At 42.9% G+C, this 18,363-nt stretch overlaps 1 protein-coding gene across 1 annotated transcript in view; it reads left to right on the forward strand.

Annotated features, from left to right (window-relative positions):
- Positions 1 to 73: 73 nt before the first annotated feature.
- RAP2A (RAP2A, member of RAS oncogene family) overlaps positions 74 to 18,363 on the forward strand; it is a 34,849-nt gene continuing 16,559 nt past the window's right edge. Inside the window, exon 1 of the mRNA XM_048853750.2 lies at positions 74 to 397. Within this exon, the coding sequence (XP_048709707.1) occupies positions 84 to 397 (314 nt within the window). The 5' untranslated portion in view covers positions 74 to 83. The remainder of the gene's footprint in view (positions 398 to 18,363) is intronic.

Genomic DNA, 18,363 nt, shown 5'->3' on the forward strand with positions numbered 1-18,363 from the left:
TGGCGGGGGGGTGAGCGCGGGCGGGGCGAGCGGCTCGCGCTGGCGGCGGCGGCGGCGGCGGCGGGCGGGCGCCGGGCGGGAGGATGCGCGAGTACAAGGTGGTGGTGCTGGGCTCGGGCGGGGTGGGGAAGTCGGCGCTCACGGTGCAGTTCGTCACCGGCACCTTCATCGAGAAGTACGACCCCACCATCGAGGATTTCTACCGCAAGGAGATCGAGGTGGACGCGTCGCCCTCGGTGCTGGAGATCCTGGACACGGCCGGCACCGAGCAGTTCGCCTCCATGCGGGACCTCTACATCAAGAACGGCCAGGGCTTCATCCTGGTCTACAGCCTGGTCAACCAGCAGAGCTTCCAGGACATCCGCCCCATGCGCGACCAGATCATCCGCGTCAAGAGGTGACACCCCCCCCCACCCCCCGCCTGGGAGCCGCCCTGCCCCGTGCCCCCGCCCGGCCCGGCTCGCCGCCCCGCCCTGCAGCCGCCGCCGCCGCCAGCCCGGCTTCCCCGCCCCACCCAGCCCTCCGCCCGCAGGCTGGGGCCGCCCCTGCCCGGCCGGGCTGCGCCCACCACCTCTCGCCCCCTGCGGCTGCCCGCGGCCTGGTGGGACGGGGGTGTTAAGCGGGGACTCGCTCGTTACAAATTGCCGGGCGGGCGGTTTCTCGCCGCTCTTCCCGGTCTCCTGGAAACTCATCTGCGGGAGCGGGGCCTCCAGACCCAGCCGCTTGCCCTGGCCGTGGGCTGAAGCTTGGCTTGGTCCCGAGGGCGGAGGATGGGAGCGGGGCCGGCAGGAGATGCTGATTCTCCTGGGGACTTTGTGGCACAGACAAGTTAGCGATTTGCCTGTCTGAAATGTGCCAGGCTGCTAATCCCAGTGCAGGCGCGGGACTGCCCTTAGTATAACCCGGTGGCTGTGGGGGAGGTAGCTGGTATTTGGATGTCACCCACAAAATCCTTTCTTAAAAGTACTTTACTAATCAATTATTTGGCCAGGAGGAATCCTACAGTGTGTGTGCACTACATACATATTTAACTGAATACAAAATATACCTCAACAGATGACTGCATAGATTTTACTTATCCTCCCACACCACTTCAAGGAACCAGCGTCCAAAACCCCTTCCTTAGTACAAAAACTCTGTATTTAAGGAACACTGTGATGCTTAGGCCTCATCTACACTCTGATTTCTCTTACATTTTCCCTGCCTGTATTGCTACCGTTGTAGCTTTTGTCATAATAGCAGTGGTTGGTGAATTATGGTATATGGGCCATCTGTTTTTAACCACTGTATCATTGAGTTATGATCTGAGAATGGTTGGGTGACACTGACTGAAATATAAGTGACCAGCGTACTTTAATGCTACCACTAGTTGAGCTGCACTAATGGCAGTACAACTAACCGAAATTTTTGAGACGTCCATGTCGAGGAGAGCAACAAGGAGTCCGGTGGCACCTTAAAGGCTAACAGATTTATTTGAGCATAAGCTGTCATGGGTAAAATCCCCATTGCTTCAGATGTGGGTGAGGACGTACCTGTAGCTGGGTTTATTCCTGCCTGTGTAGACAGAAGTAACTGTCAAAGAACCATGTTTAAGCCTAAGTACCAACCAAGGTTAAATCATGGTTCTCCAACACAGACACTTGTTTTCTCCATATATATGGAAGAAAACCCCTTGTAATGTAATATAGTATGGCCACAACTGTGTTTCCATCTTTCTTAATGTAGTCAGGTCTTAGAGCAACAACATTTAATCATAGGTTTCAGAGGAACAGCCGTGTTAGTCTGTATTCGCAAAAAGAAAAGGAGTACTTGTGGCACCTTAGAGACTAACCAATTTATTTGAGCATGAGCTTTCGTGAGCCACAGCTCACTTCATCTGATGAAGTGAGCTGTGGCTCACGAAAGCTCATGCTCAAATAAATTGGTTAGTCCCTAAGGTGCCACAAGTACTCCTTTTCTTTTTGCGAACATTTAATCATGTAAGTATGCTCATTACATTATCCATGCAAGCTGCCATTTGAGTTTCTAAGGTAGAAGTAAATATTATAATGGGTGGGGGGAGATCAAAATTCTCATTTCAAGGAAGATTTCTGAGTTCCTGGGTAATAATTCCCTGTACAAGTGTTTTATAACTTACCATAGAAGATTTTTTTCTCTTCATTTCATTTGATGTAGTAGGGAAATTTAAAGAAGGAGGTGGAATTTTCACATGGGCCAAAATGATTTAAGAGCACAAGCCTGATTGAAAGTCAGTTAAACTTTATCTCTATTATGCCATTCACTGTTTCCCCACTTAAGGATTTTTTTATTTATTTAAATAATTAGCTGTTATGGGCTTTCACATTTATTAAATTCCTATCAGATTTGCTGAGCAAATCAGTCAAAAACTGATCTTCCTGTCAGATCCCAAATTCAGTTGGGATTGGAAAATTTGAAATTGCCACTTTTGCAGCTTACATCATAACCAGTAACAGAGATTCTGCAATCAGACCTAAATGTACAATTTGTAGATAGCTGAAGCAGAATAGAATCTAGCTTGAACAACCTTAGTTGACTTCAGTCAGCACTGCTACCAGTAGATCCACACATGCCTCTCCTTTTTTTTCTGTTGCCGTCTACTCTTACATCTTTTATTATTGTAACTCTTTCACATTTGTAATTGGTGCGCTGTGGGATAGTTGTATGAGCAAGATGTCTTAATACTACAGTGCTTCATAGAAATTAAAACTAATGCAGGTCTGCAGCTGCTGATGGAAATACTTCCCCAATCACGCAACTTTAAATGGGGACTTGAGCTGTGGTTAAGAAGGTGGCACACCAACTTTAAACAAAGGCATTTTTTAAAAAAAATGCTAGCTAAAAGTCATTTTGGGTTCTAATGTACTGACCATTAGCCTCCATGCCAACTTCTGCAGTTTTATGATTCCTTTTTCATTTTTCAGTTAAGTATTTCAACCTTTTTAGTTTTAGTAAACTTAAGTATAGACTTGTAACCATAGGAAGTTTTAAAAAAAAAAATCGGATGTCATTAAATTGAATGTTGAAAGTGACATAAGCTAAACCAAAAAAGACACTGGAATAAGTGTGTACACGCAGAGATTATAGTGATATAATTATACTGGTATAGTTGTGGTGGTGAATTTCCCCATGTACACAAGCCCATAAACTCAGTCCTGTTTATGAGGGTTAGGGTTTTATGTCCTGACCCTGCAAACACTTACACATGTGCTGAATGATTGGAAACTTTGAGTGTGCAAGAAATATTGGACTTTGTGTGGACACAGCTTCCAATGGCCCTTGATGGATTCTGTGTTAGTGGGCAAAAAGAAGCAAATGCTATCTTTTTGCAATTGAGTAAGAGATAACAAAAATGTTAAGAATGCTTAGATTATACTATTGCACTGAGATTTTTCCCCCACAAAAATGGGTGGGCAAACTTGGAAACATAATTAACTGTGTGATGTTTACATTACGCAAATAATCCACTTAATTTCAGAAGGAGCTGGATTGTTGTCTGAAGAAATTTACTTGTTTGGACAAGGCTAAGCTGCTAGACCAGTGCTTCCGAGAGTCAGCAGTGAGGTAAAAGCACAGCAGTTTTCAATGAAACAAAGATTGAAAGTGACACACCCCAATAGATTTTCAAGAAAATAAACTAGGTTAGCGAGAAAGAGCTAGTGAGTGCACTGGCTAAGAAATGTTCCTTTTGTTGAGAGGGATTAGATAGATAAATTCTAACAGTAGGTGAAATATCACTTTCATGATTCAAAAGCATTTACAGAGAAAGTGTTAAAATGCAGCTCTCACCTTTTATATATATGTTCCTATACTGCAGTGTGTACCCATGTTCTGGCTTGCATGTATGTGGGCACATTCTAGCCAAGCCTGCCTCTGAGTGTCCACAGTGTACAGCCTCACACAACCCTTGCCCTATAGCAATGTTCACACAGACGCTGCAGTTATGTGGGTTTGATGCTATGGTTTCTGGAAACGTATTCCAGTTTTCCTAATGTCTCACTATTTGGAGCCACTCTAGGAATCAGTTTGTGTGATACATTGTCTGTCCTTCCTGGGCCTGTGTGCAGAAGTGATTTCAGCCCACCAACTTATTTAGTTGAAGCACTTCCACCTCTACACGCTTCTCACTTCTGTCTGTTCCAGCTGAGGCTATGTCATGGATCCAGTCAGGGTGGATTTAATTTAAATCATGATTTAAATCCCGAGTCAGGAAGACTTGATTTAATCAAGAATTTCTACATAGAAGTGCATTCTTGTTGGTTGTTATAAACTTAATACATATTCTTCACAACTCAGAGATAGTTGTAGGTTTCATTTTTAGAAGGTACACACTATACATTTTTAAAGTGATTTATTTTGAAAACTTTTCGGATTAGTTTTACAGCTCTATCAGAAAATGAATGGTTGTTTGGTTATTTCATTTACCAAAGGTAATGGAAGCAGATAGTTCACCTCCCAATGACTTCATAAATATCTCCAATTCAACAAGTTAATCATTAATATTTGGAGGATTTCCTTGCCGTGCTGTATTAGGAGGAGAACATCACTAGACAGACATTTAATTTGTTTTATTTAACTAAAACAACACTGTTCTGTATTGTGGATTTTTTTTCTTCAACAGCAAACATGTAATATTTTAACAAAACAAGCATATGCATTTTTGAATTTAGTTAAAAACATTCAAGTTTTTAAAAATCAGGTTTGTTTATGTTAAATTTGGTTTTAACTAAAATAGTTAAATGAAATATATTTTTAATAAAAACATAGTAAATTGACGATGCCAGCAAGGTCAACAGGAGAAACTTAAAATATTGGGCTTCTGCAGCTAACTCAGTCGCCTTCACCTTCATTTTCCTGTTTGTTCATAATCTGGAAAAGAAAAACAAGCTTTCCTGCTTTTTCAGGTCCCAAATCATTTCTCAGTTTGGAAAGAATTAGTCCAAAGGAAGAAAATATTCTTTCTACATGGGCAGAAGAAGCTACTGCAGTTAAAAGTGAGATTATCACTTCAACAGTCTCTGAATCCAAGTGTTTAAGTGACTCCCACCAGTTCACTGGTGTGACTTTCTTTAAAACATCATCAGCAAACAAATATTTCTTCAGTGTTTCACCCTTAGCTGTGAAGTTTATTATAGTTGGCATTATGGAGGGATGATTGCTGGATGTCCAGGTCATAGCCAATTCCTCTTCTTCAGCAGTTAAGGTTTGACCCTGGTACCAAGTAGTGAGAATATTTTCAAGAAAATGACCTGAAGATAGTGCTTGTCCCATTTGTTTTTTTTAATGCTTATAATTTAACTCTGTCATTGCATATTTCTCTTTTTAAGAGCTCACTCAGTTCCTTCCAAATTTCAACAGCGTCAGCAATAAAACAGCTATTTCCCTGCATTTTGTTCAGGGCTACAGAAATAAGCTTCAGGGTACCCGGCATGTGTTCAACATTTCTCTTAAGCCCACTGTTGAGAACTTTGGCTGTGACAGTGCCATCTATTTTTTCACTATTTTGTTCACAAACTGTCATCAGATTAGGGCAGTTCTTGATATAGTGCTCAAAACAGTCCAATACTGAGTTCCATCGCACGTCTTGTGGGAAGTGTTAGCTTGGTTCCTCCCACTTTTTTCAGAACAGCTGCTGCAAAGTAGTTGTTATGGAAGTATTTTTCAATTTCGATAACATTAGCCTTTATTTATGGAACACTGAAGTCTTTTACCCTCTAGACCTTTTGCACACTGCTCAATTTGTCTTTCATACACTTTATCCAGCAATTTGCCTGCGATATCTGCTCTGTTGGGTGGGCTGTATCCTGGTCTTAATGACTGACCCATGTTAATGAAGTGTGGGTTCTCAGTCATATGGAAAGGAGAGATATTTGCATAAACAAAAAGGGCAATTTTTTCATCAGTTACCTCTTTTTGTAATCTGCTGGCTCTTTTTTCTTTTTGCTTACTGTGGCTATGACATATATGATGTGACTGAAACACTATCATTGTCAATAACTCTGAAACTGTAAAAATTGATGGTGATATTGAGGGTGGATAGTCTTCAGAGCCCTGTATGTTGAGGATGGATTCTCCTAAACAAAATAAGTCAGTGAAGTTATTTAATTATTATTACCATACTGCTCATTTAGTATTACTCATTGTGTTCACTGACACTCAGTACTACTTTAAAGGTGAAATTGTAAAAGGAAGATCTGCCCATTTCAGCTATTTATTTTTTACCACAACTGCATCTGAAGTGATAGTACCATAGAGTAACAACTATATTTTTTTGCTCAAATATGAGAATTCAAGAATAGTCCATAAGGAAGACAGGCAGTCCTTAAGAAAGAAGTATGAATTAAAAAAGTTTACCAACCTGCTTGAGCATCCTGCATGTTCAGACATGTTCCTTTCATCATCTTCAGCGCAGCTTCCTCCTGAGAAGGAGCACTTCTCATGATGTTGTTTCATTTGGGCAACCAGGTCTTACATTTCTTTATTGTACTGTTTGCATTTTGTGTGCATGCCTGTCCTACCCACAGGTAGAGGAACTTCATTAAAATATTCCCAAACTGTGTCTCTTGCGGCCTGCTGCCATTATAGGTTTTCCCTTCTAGTGAGAGAATGGTATGATAGATCTCAAATCAATGAAGGCTACACTCAGAAAGACCTCAAGACTTCTGGAATATGCTGCTCAAAACAGTTTCAGTTTTGTTACTACTGCCTGTCCCTCCCTTCTCCCATTTATCCCCAGACTTCTCCTTCTCCAGATCTATTCCGCCCCCAACAATCTTCTATTCGTTGAATTTTTTGAAACTTTGCACTTTTAGGAGAGGTAAGGGATTGACTTTGTGTACACAAATTTGCAGAGGGACAATAGGGTTGAGGTCTGTTATTTCTCACCTCTATATATTATTTATTTATTTATTTGTTTGTTTAAAAACACTTTTGCTATTAACAAGCATGTTGTCTCTGGAGACGCAAATCCACAGTTTGAGAACTGCAAAACTAAGCATCTCTGTTGGTATCTTCTAGACTGAGCACTGAGTCCCGCTGGATAGATAGATAGATTAACCTAAATAATCTATACAGAAGACCCTGGAACCCCATAAAATTGGGACCCTTATCCATGAACTATTGGAACCCATTTACAAAACTTTTCTTAAACACTACATGAATATATTGTCTCATGCTATAGAATTAGAATTTATAATCCCTATTCCATGGTGAGATATCTTTGAGCAATAGTGTAGTTTTAATTAAGATACCTTTAGATTGGATTTTTTTGATTAAAATGCTTTTTTGGGGGCGGAAGGAAAGCAATTTTTTTTTAAATCATTTTTTTTTTTTTTTTAAATCCACCCTGGATCCAGTGTTGGTAGAAGAGCTGCCCCTACTTGTGGCTGAGCTGGATAGATGTTCTACCAAATGCAGCAGGGTAGAGGTTCTACCAAATGATAGATGCAGTTTCTGAACTGTGGAGGACACAGGACATGGAGGGGAGCTCATTCATGGCAGTCTGGAGACACCTGTCCCTTGCTGCGATCGCTGCAGATTCCTCATGTGTAGACGGATCCTTTTGGTACAAGACAATTAGCATAGCATGGTGGGATCACATCATCATGCAGACCTGAGACAACCAGCAGTGGCTTCAGAACTTTGGCATGTGGAAGCAGACCTTCTTAGAACCATATAGAGAGCTTGGCCTGACCCTTTAGTGCCAGGACATGCAAATGAGGGAGGCCATGCCTGGGACTTCATCCCCTTAATCCATCCCTGTTCAGAAGCATGTTGTGCAAGGCTGTGGACTCTGCCCTGTGCTTGGGGCAGCGATCAACACCCATTCTAACTCCTTGTAATAAGGACAGATAGAGGGCGAGTTGCTGGACCTGCGAGTGCCACCCTTAGCCTTGCGGTAGAGGGTCTTAAGGTGTTTTGATGTGCTCCCTGCAGTGCACACCAGTCCAGTTGATCCCTCTCCTCCACCAGCTTCTCTGAGAGGATCTCAAAGAATTGCAAATTTTGGGTGCCTCTCACAAAATCATGCTCCTTGCTGTACTTAAATGTTAAGAACCACCCTGGAGTGCATCTCTGGGTAACTAGCAGTATGCTGAGTATGAATCTTGTAATGCTGTTTGGCAGAGCTGTGTGGAAAATAGAACAGGCTGTGTTTGATTAAGAGTTAAATGCAGAACAGGGGTATATTGACTGACAGGTAGCTTTTGGTGCAGGGGGGTGAGCGGGAAGTGAGTAGATAGGACTGGGGCAAAGGAGGTGAGTGGGAAGTGAGCAAGTGGAAGGACTGGAACAAACAGGCCCCAGGAATTGTGGGATATAGCTCTGTGGGACTTTGTATCCTTGTGGAAGTGATACTGAACCACATGCTCTTTTGCAGTTGTATTGTCTTAAATGTCTTTGGGTTTGTCTGTAGACACACAAATTGCACTGGTTTAACTAAATTGTTCTTTACAACATTTCAGTTAAGTCCGTGCAAATCCAATGTGGACACTCTTAAATCAGTGTCCACCTGGCTTATGCAGACTGACTTAAAACAACATAAGTCAGATGCACGTCAATTTAAAAGTGCCCTCATTAGGAATTTACATCCGTTAACCTCAAATCAGTTTTTTGAATGATTTCGTTAACAACGGTACAACTTCTGTGTGAAGACAAGGCCTCAGTCAGTTCAATTGTCCTAATAGTTGGAGTTAAAATATTATCAGCTAATAAAATTTTAAATGTGTAATTGTGCACCTTAAAGACATGCTCACAGAACTGGTTACTTGGTGATATAGTATGTTGTGATAAAAGATGGATTGGTTAACTTTTCCATAGAGCCAAAAGGGATATGACATAATACTCTTTTTCTCACCCTTAAAAAAAAATTATATATATATATAGACTAAAGATGGGCTGAATTGCCTTGGTATAAATAGTAATTCATGCAGGGATGGTGTCAATCTACTTAAGATTTCTGGAAAGAAATCTGTACTCTAGGAACATTTTCCCAGAGTGCTGGAACTGAATTACACTGCTATGAGAGCAAGCATCTCAATGGAGCATTGTCCCTCTGCAACGTTTTTGTTAACCATGTGGGAGACTTTTTTTTTTTTTAAATAACTTGAAGGATGTTAAGCTTTGTTCTGTGATGACTTAAGGTAACGCAAGACTCTCTGGATATGTCTACACTCCAGTTGGGAGTGAGCCTCCCCGCCTGGGTGGTCAGACTCATGCTAGCTGGACTCGAGCAAGTATGCTAGAAGGGTGGATATTACAACTTTGGCAGAGAGACAGACTAGCCACCCAAGCTCGGATATGGGGTGTCAGATGGGCTTGAGAACCCCAGCCTGAGCTACAATGTCTGCGCTGCTATTTTTCGTATGCCAGCTCGAGCCCTCCTAGCATGAGTCTGTCTGCCTGGGCTGGGAGGCTCACTCTGAGCTGCAGTGTACGCATAGCTGCTACTGCTTTAGACAAGAAGCTCTTCCTTTTCTGCCAAGGCATAAAAAACAAATGATATGCCTCCAGACTCCTTCATGGGTGTTGGTGGAGAGCAAAACTTCTGCCAGCTTGAATGACTCTTAACCCATTATTTTTAATTTTTTTTCAGATTTTAGGTGGCCTAAAGCTAGTGTCATTGCAAAGGGGCTGATTCTTTTTAAAAAAAATAAAATAAAAAGCAAAAGCAACCCCTGAAATGCAGTACTTTCTCTATATAGCATCTGGTTCTGCAATCCAGCAAGTGGCCACCAGATTCATAGATATTAAGGTCAGAAGGGACCATTATGATCATCTAGTCTGACTTCCTGCATAATGCAGGCCACAGAATCTCACCCACCCACTCCTGCAAAAAACCTCTCACCTATGTCTGAGCTATTGAAGTCCTCAAATCGTGGTTTAAAGACTTCAAGGAGCAGAGAATCCTCCAGCAAGTGACCCGTGCCCCATGCTACAGAGGAAGGCGAAAAACCTCCAGGGCCTCTTCCAGCCTTCTTCTAATTTCAAGTCTAAACTTCCCAATGACCAGTTTATATCCATTTGTTCTTGTGTCCACATTGGTACTGAGCTTAAATAATTCCTATCCCTCTGATATATTTACAGAGAGCAATCATATCTCCCCTCAACCTTCTTTTAGTTAGGCTAAACGAGCCAAGCTCCTTGAGTCTCCTTTTATAAGACGGGTTTTCCATTCCTCGGATTGTCCTAGTAGCCCTTCTCTGTACCTATTCTAGTTTGAATTCATCCTTCTTAAACATGGGAGACCAGAACTGCACACGGTATTCTGGGTGAGGTCTCACCAGTGCCTTGTATAACGGTACTAACACCTTAACTCTACTGGAAATACCTCGCCTGATGCATCCCAAGACCGCATTAGCTTTTTTCATAGCCATATCACATTGGCGGCTTATAGTCATCCGATGATCAACCAATACTCCAAGGTCCTTCTTCTCCTCCGTTACTTCTAATTGATACTTCCCCAGCTTATAACTAAAATTCTTGTTATTAATCCCTAAATGCATTACCTTAAATTTCTCACTATTAAATTTCATCCTATTACTATTACTCCAGTTTACAAGGTCATCCAAATCTTCCTGTATGATATCCCGGTCTATCTCTAAATTGGCAATACCTCCCAGCTTTGTATCATCCACAAACTTTTATTAGCACACTCCCACTTTTTGTGCCGAGGTCAGTAATAAAAAGAGTAAATAAGATTGGTCCCAAAACCAATCTCTGAGGAACTCCACTGGTAACCTCCCTCCAGCCTGACAGTTCACCTTTCAGTAGGACCCATTGTAGTCTCCCTGTTAACCATTTCCTTATCCACCTTTCAGTTTTCATATTGATCCCCATTTTTTCCAATTTAACTAATTCCCCATGTGGCATGGTATCAAACGCCTTACTGAAATCTAGGTAAATTAGATCCACTGCATTTCCTTTGTCTAAAAAAATCTGTTATTTTCTCAAAGGAGGAGATCAGGTTGGTTTGGCACAATCTACCTTTTGTGAAACCATGTTGTATTTTGTCCCATTTACCACTGACCTCAATGTCCTTAACTACTTTCTCCTTCAAAATTTTTTCCAAGACCTTGCATACTACAGATGTCAAACTAACAGGCCTGTAGTTGCCCAGGTCACTTTTTTTTTTTCCTTTCTTATGTAAGCAGAGTCAGAAAAATAGGAACTATGTTAGCAATTCTCCAATCATACAGTACAAACCCCTGAGTTTACAGGTTCATTAAAAATTCTTGCTAATGGGCTTGCAATTCCCAAGGGTGGACATGGTAACTCAGGCTTGCATATATTTGTGAGGGAATCTGTGGAAATACTCTTAGGAGCAGAGATACTTGCCTACCAAAAAAGGAGAAATGTCATCTCCATGTTGAAAAGAACCTGAATAGTCTTATTCTGAATAGTTCTATTTTAATGATGTGACACTGCAGTTTCTAAATTATAATCCTTTATAAGACAGGTGTTGCTGCTAAGTAGGTTTTGAATTAATGGTTGGGTCTGTGCTTAAAGATTGTAAAAGTGTAATTTTAATGAGCTAGAGAAAATCCTATTAGAACAGTTTTAAAAGAGTTTTGTAGTGGGAGTGACTCTTTCAGTGCGTATTACTTGGTTAAAGGAGCATGAGAACATTTTCACTTTGAAGTTTGAAACAGTCTTACAATACAGTCTGCTGGTCTGTCATGTAATTGCTTTTTATACAAGCTTATGCACTTGAATATTTGTTTAGAGAGAACACTTTTCTATTTTGCATATTAACCAATATTTTTCCTTTTAGTTTATTATTTTTATGGCTTGACTAAACTGGGATAAAGACAAAAATAGTTGTTAAATTAAGGATTGAGCTTTAGTTAATTCAGTTAAATCTGGCCAGTTCACACCACTGTGTGGAAGGGACTCCTGTCCGGGAGTGTGGGAGCCACTTGCACACACTAGTGCGACCAGGGACAGATACAGGTGAGCCTGATGCCCACCCTAGTGGGTAGGGCTGGGGGCGGTACAGCCACGCTGGAGGAGCTACTTGGGCTGGGCGCTGGCTCCTGTGAGCGGCGGCCCACCATGTTGCTGATTTTGCTGCTGCAGTTCCTGGTAGAGCCCTGTAGCTCCATGGATATCCACTTTATATCCAAGGATAACTGCATCCATGGATATAAATTTTGTATCCGTGGAGGCCTCTAATTATGACATGTTTTTCTGCTATTAGTTGTGTAATTATGATTAACTGCTGAACAAACTAATGTAAACCGAGAATTTACCACTCTAGTGACAACTATGTAGCATTTGTTTTTAAATTCATTTAATAGAACTAAGGCTTGACTTCCAAATGTACAGCTAATGCTATTAGCCTGTCAAAGACCTTCTCCTGCCTCCACTACAGGCTTGACATCACACATCCAAAACTGGAATAGCATACAAGCCTGTCTGGTTATCTTTCTCCTCCCACTGTCACCAATGAGCCTTGGTCTTGCCTTGCCTTGGATGCCTTTGAAATAGTGCATCCAAAACCTTGTGTGTTAAAGGAGGTGTTTTTGAAGTAGATTTCTTGTAATGTGAAAGAGGTCTCTTAAATAATACCACACATACCACTCGGGTGGGCATGGTATTTAATACGGAGATAGAGGGAAATGCATAGCAGGGCCACTCTGTCACAGTTGTATTGGATGCTTCATTGAAGCATTGCACTGAAACAAAGTAGTCAAGCATGATTCATAGACTTGTAGATGAAGAATGTGTAAGGAAGATTAAACTAAATTGCTTTAGAAAAGTATCTAAAAACACTGTTCTTTCCAAAATTTTGAGTTCATATAGGGTGAAATGCCCAAAATGCGTACGAAGCCAGAATAGTTGTGCTTTGTGATGGCCTGCTAAAGGGATTATGGGTAGGGAAGAGGAGGAAGAAATACTTCCTCAGCCTAAAGGTAGGCTTTGCAAACATTAAGGGGCCTTACAGCTGCCACTCCAGCCTCAGCAGCTGGACTGAAGTAGTATGACTCTCTTTTTTGCCCCATGTTGTTCTTTGCTCTTGGATTAACACCAGCACTAATCCAGTGGTTTCCCCAATCCTAGTTCTCCCCTTCATGCTGGCAAATTTGATATTGGTGTGTAGCCCACAGCTGGGTGCAGCTGCTTTGTGTAAAGAAGTTTATAAAAGAAACCTGAAGGATGGTAGCAGCTCACAGCCTCTGCTGAGGGTGGTTCTGATTTAACATTTGGTTTCCCTTCTATGACTAAAGCCCAGTTGACAAGGTTCTCTGGGCTATCTGTCTATACTGTGGTATCGGAGTACGTTGCAACACTCCTGTGAGATAAGTGCTATAATCCCTGTTTTACGGATGGGAAACTGAAGCACAGACAGTGCAGTACCCTCTATCAGAACCCAACCATGTTCTGCAGCCCCTTGATAATACAGGGTACTGGGAAATATCATCACGTGTTCCCTGCTGTAGCCCTCTGGCTGTGCTCCTTAAGACCGTTCCCTAGCCCCACCATAGGGTGGTAACACCACCATGTTGGAGCCCAGCATAATCAAACCATCCAGTGCACTTGGCAACTTCCTGACACTCAACCACAGAAGGACAAGAAGTAAAGAAAAGGCATTCACTCTCCTGTGTATAGGAGCCGCCCCCCCCCGTTCTTGTGTGCTAACCACCCTCTCCACTGCGCTGTGGTGAATTTCAGATCGCTTCAGTTTTTCAGGTTTTTACAATCTTTGCTAGGTTTACTTTTGGCTGTTATGTACTGGCATAACTTGAGCAATAAAAGCCATTAGTCATAAAGAAACTGCAGTGCATGCGTGGTACACGCAAACACATTTTCATAGGTTGTCAGTTCTTACAAAAGTATGAAGGCACAGACAAGATAGAGTGCAACAACTTGGCACTTCTGTCGCGCATAAAGCAATTCCAGTACTCACAATACAAAGACACACACCAACGCAGTTAACCGCTGCACATTTTCAGACCCCAGACTCAAAGAAAGAACAAAAAGGAATTCTCACAGCATTGCTCTGGTGGCTTGGTTTCTGGTGGACACCTTAATGGCTGCTCATACTGCTGAGCAAGTCTCTGTACCTCAGCCTCCCGCCCATTGTCAAAATTTTCTCCCTGACTCTCATCAGTATTGTACAAAATATAACACACACCTATTATCCAAGGCCAATTCTGTTCTAGACATAAGGCAACACTATTTAGTTTTGAGATGCTCAAATACATGCTTCACTGTCATTCTGCAACTATGGAGGAAATAGTTAAACAGTTTCCTTCTTCATCCAAGTACCCTGTAAATGGCTTCATTAGCTGGGGAAGCAGAGGATAAGCTGGGTCTTCCACGATGATCAGAGCAGTCTCTACACCGTTGATGTCTGTAGCGATCCTGGGGGCAAACTCTCCATTATTCATGAAGGTAAGCAGGTGTGAATTCCAAATGATCCAGGCATGATGGACCTTTCCAGACCACCCAACGTTTATGTTTGTAAATCTACCTCAGTGGTCAACCAGACCAAGGAGTACCCTGGAGAAATACCCGTTTGTGTTTGTAAACTGCAAGGCCTGATGAGAGGGCAACTGATAGGCGCACATGGGTCCTATCAGTTGCCCCAGTAGTGTTCAGGATCCCTCTACATCCCACACCATCAATAATCTGATGAACATTACCAACCTTATAACCGAGTTCACCAGTACCTTGGTTCACTTTCACCAATATGGCAACACAGAGCTGCATGACAGTGGTCCCCACAGTCAATCTCCACATACTGAATTGGTTGGCAGTGGGTTGGAAACAGTTGTGGATGGTCAGCTTCCAAATAGCAATGATGAACTGCTTCTCAGTGGTTATGTGACATTGCATGTTGGTGTACTGTCACTGCAGCTTCAGGGTCAGTTCAGCACAAATCTCAAAGAAAGCTGCCTTGACCATCCTGAAAGTCTGTCGCAACTGTTGATCTGTGCAGATCTGCGCAGATCTGCAGAACGATCCCCTCACATCAATCAATTCTGGTTCCCTGAGCCCACAAACAATTCTGCATTATGTGAAATGACCAGGGAAGAGTATAAAAATATTGCTCGGGCATGCAGGAGTGAAATCAGGAAGGCCAAATCACACCTGGAGTTGCAGCTAACAAGAGATGTTAAGAGTAATAAGAAGGGTTTCTTCAGGTATGTTAGCAACAAGAAGAAAGTCAAGGAAAGTGGGCCCCTTACTGAATGAGGGAGGCAACCTAGTGACAGAGGATGTGGAAAAAGCTAATGTACTCTGTCATAAATATAAAGGGAAGGGTAAACCCCTTTGAAATTCCTCCTGGCCAGGGGAAAGCTCCTCTCACCTGTAAAGGGTTAAGAAGCTAAAAGTAACCTCGCTGGCACCTGACCAAAATGACCAATGAGGAGACAAGATACTTTCAAAAGCTGGGAGGAGGGAGAGAAACAAAGGGTCTCTGTCTATATGCTGTTTCTGCCGGGGATAGACCAGGAATGGAGTCTTAAAACTTTTAGTAAGTAATCTAGCTAGGTATGTGTTAAATTATGATTTCTTTAAATGGCTGAGAAAAGGATTGTGCTGAATAGAATAACTATTTCTGTCTATCTTTTTTGTAACTTAAGGTTTTGCCTAGAGGGGTTCTCTATGTTTTGAATCTAATTACCCTGTAAGGTATCTACCATCCTGATTTTACAGAGGGGATTTCTTTACTTCTATTTACTTCTATTTCTATTAAAAGTCTTCTTGTAAGAAAACTGAATGCTTTTTCATTGTTCTCAGATCCAAGGGTTTGGGTCTGTAGTCACCTAGGCAAATTGGTGTGGCTTTTTACCAAACCTTGTCCAGGAAGTGGGGTGCAAGGTTTTGGGAAGTATTTTGGGGGGGATGTTTCCAAACAGCTCTTCCCCAGTAACCAGTATTAGTTTGGTGGTGGTAGTGGCCAATCCAAGGACAAAGGGTGGAATATCTTGTACCTTGGGGAAGTTTTGACATAAGCTTTGGAGGTTTTTCTTGCAGGTCCCCACATCTGTACCCTAGCGTTCAGAGTGGGGAAGGAACCTTGACATACTCAATGCTCTTTTTGCCTCTGTCTTCACGAACAAGGTCTTCTCCCAGACTGCTGCACTGGGCAGCACAGCATGGGGAGGAGGTGACCAGCCCTCTGTGGAGAAGGAAATGGTTCAGGACTATTTAGAAAAGCTGGACGAGCACAAGTCCATGGGGCCGGATGCGCTGCATCCGAGAGTGCTAAAGGAGTTGGCAGATGTGATTGCAGAGCCACTGGCCATTATCTTTGAAAACTCATGGCCATCGGGGGAAGTTCCGGACAACTGGAAAAAGGCTAATGTAGTGCCCATCTTTAAAAAAGGGAAGGAGGAGGATCCTGGGACCTAAAGGCCAGTCAGCCTCACCTCAGTCCCTGGAAAAATCATGGAGCAGGTCCTCAAGGAATCAATTCTGAAGCACTTAGAGGAGAGGAAAGTGATCAGGAACAGTCAGCATGGATTCACCAAGGGCAAGTGATGCCTGACTAATCTAATTACCCTCTATGACGAGATAACTGGCTCTGTGGATGAGGGGAAAGCAGTGGACGTGTCATTCCTTGACTTTAGCAACGCTTTTGACACGGTCTCCCACAGTATTCTTGCCAGCAAGTTAAAGTAGTATGGGCTGGATGAATGGACTATAAGGTGGATAGAAAGTTGGCTAGGTTGTCGGGCTCAATGGGTAGTGATCAATGGCTCCATGTCTAGTTGGCAGCCGGTATCAAGTGGAGTGCCCCAAGGGTCGGTCCTCAGGCCGTTTTTTTTCAATATCTTCATAAATGATCTGGAGGGTGGTGTGGATTGCACCCTCAGCAAGTTTGCAGATGACACTAAACTGGGAGGAGAGGTAGATACGCTGGAGGGTAGGGATAGGATACAGAGGGTCCTAGACAAATTAGAGGATTGGGCCAAAAGAAATCTGAGGAGGTTCAACAAGGACAAGTGCAGAGTCCTGCCCTTAGGAAGGAAGAATCCCATGCACCGCTACACACTAGGGACCGAATGCCTTGGCAGCAGTTCTGCAGAAAAGGCCCGAGGGGTTACAGTGGATGAGAATTTGGATATGAGTCAACAGTGTGCCCTTGTTGCCAAGAAGGCCAGTGGCATTTTGGGGTGTATAAGTAGGGGCATTCCCATCAGATTGAGGGACGTGATCGTTCCCCTCTATTCGACATTGGTGAGGCCTCATCTGGAGTACTGTGTCCAGTTCTGGGCCCCACACTACAAGAAGGATGTGGAAAAATTGGAAAACGTTCAGCGGAGGGCAACAAAAATGATTAGGGGACTGGAACACATGAGTTATGAGGAGAGGCTGAGGGAACTGGGATTGTTTAGTCTGCGGAAGAGAAGAATGAGGGGGGATTTGATAGCTGCTTTCAACTGTCTGAAAGGGGGTTCCAAAGAGGATGGATCTAGACTGTTCTCAGTGGTAGCTGATGACAGAACAAGGAGTAATGGTCTCAAGTTGCAGTGGGGGAGGTTTAGGTTGGATATTAGGAAAAACTTTTTCACTAGGAGGGTGGTGAAACACTGGAATGGGTTACCTACGGAGGTGGTGGAATCTCCTTCCTTAGATATTTTTAAGGTCAGGCTTGACAAAGCCCTGGCTGGGATGATTTAGTTGGGGATTGGTCCTGCTTTGAGCAAGGGGTTGGACTAGATGACCTCCTGAGGTCCCTTCCAACCCTGATAGTCTATGATTCTATGAAGCTGCTTCGAGAAGATCTTACATTGTAACAATTCCTTGGTGGTGGTGTACTCCTCCCTCTGCTGCTGCTGGAGAAGCCACTGTTGTGGCCACATCTGCTTGCTGCAGCAGTTAGTCTGAAACAGAAGCCACTCAATGCTGAGAGCTCTTATAAAGCACAAATATTCTGTATATCTGTAGCTGCTAGCATGGGGTGCGTAGTAGTCTTGTATCAATGCTGGCCAACAGCAATTCAAAAATGGTGCTAGCCCACCCAGAAATAGAGGAAGGATGGGATAGAGAGGTAGTGGAATCTTGGGATTTTTTTCTTGTTGATGGTGTTTGACACCCTTCCCCTCCAATCCCAGAATTCCCCTGGCTTCTGCCACAGTACTCCATTGAGAAAAATCACAGAATGCACATAGCAAAGCAAAGGACCATGGAATACCCACCTGTTACGCTGAATGTTTAGTGCACTCCAAGCTCCCACTGTATGTACATGATGCAAATGGAAAGAGGATACTGCTGTCCCATCTGCATGCTCTTAGTGTGGCTTACATACTGCATATCAACTCGGTGTGAGCTAAGGCTCCCATTTAGACAAGCCCCGAGTGACTTGCTGTAGGTCACACAGGAAGGCTGGGG

Source organism: Caretta caretta, chromosome 1, assembly GCF_965140235.1.
Source record: "Caretta caretta isolate rCarCar2 chromosome 1, rCarCar1.hap1, whole genome shotgun sequence".
NCBI classification, from domain to species: Eukaryota; Metazoa; Chordata; order Testudines; family Cheloniidae; genus Caretta; species Caretta caretta.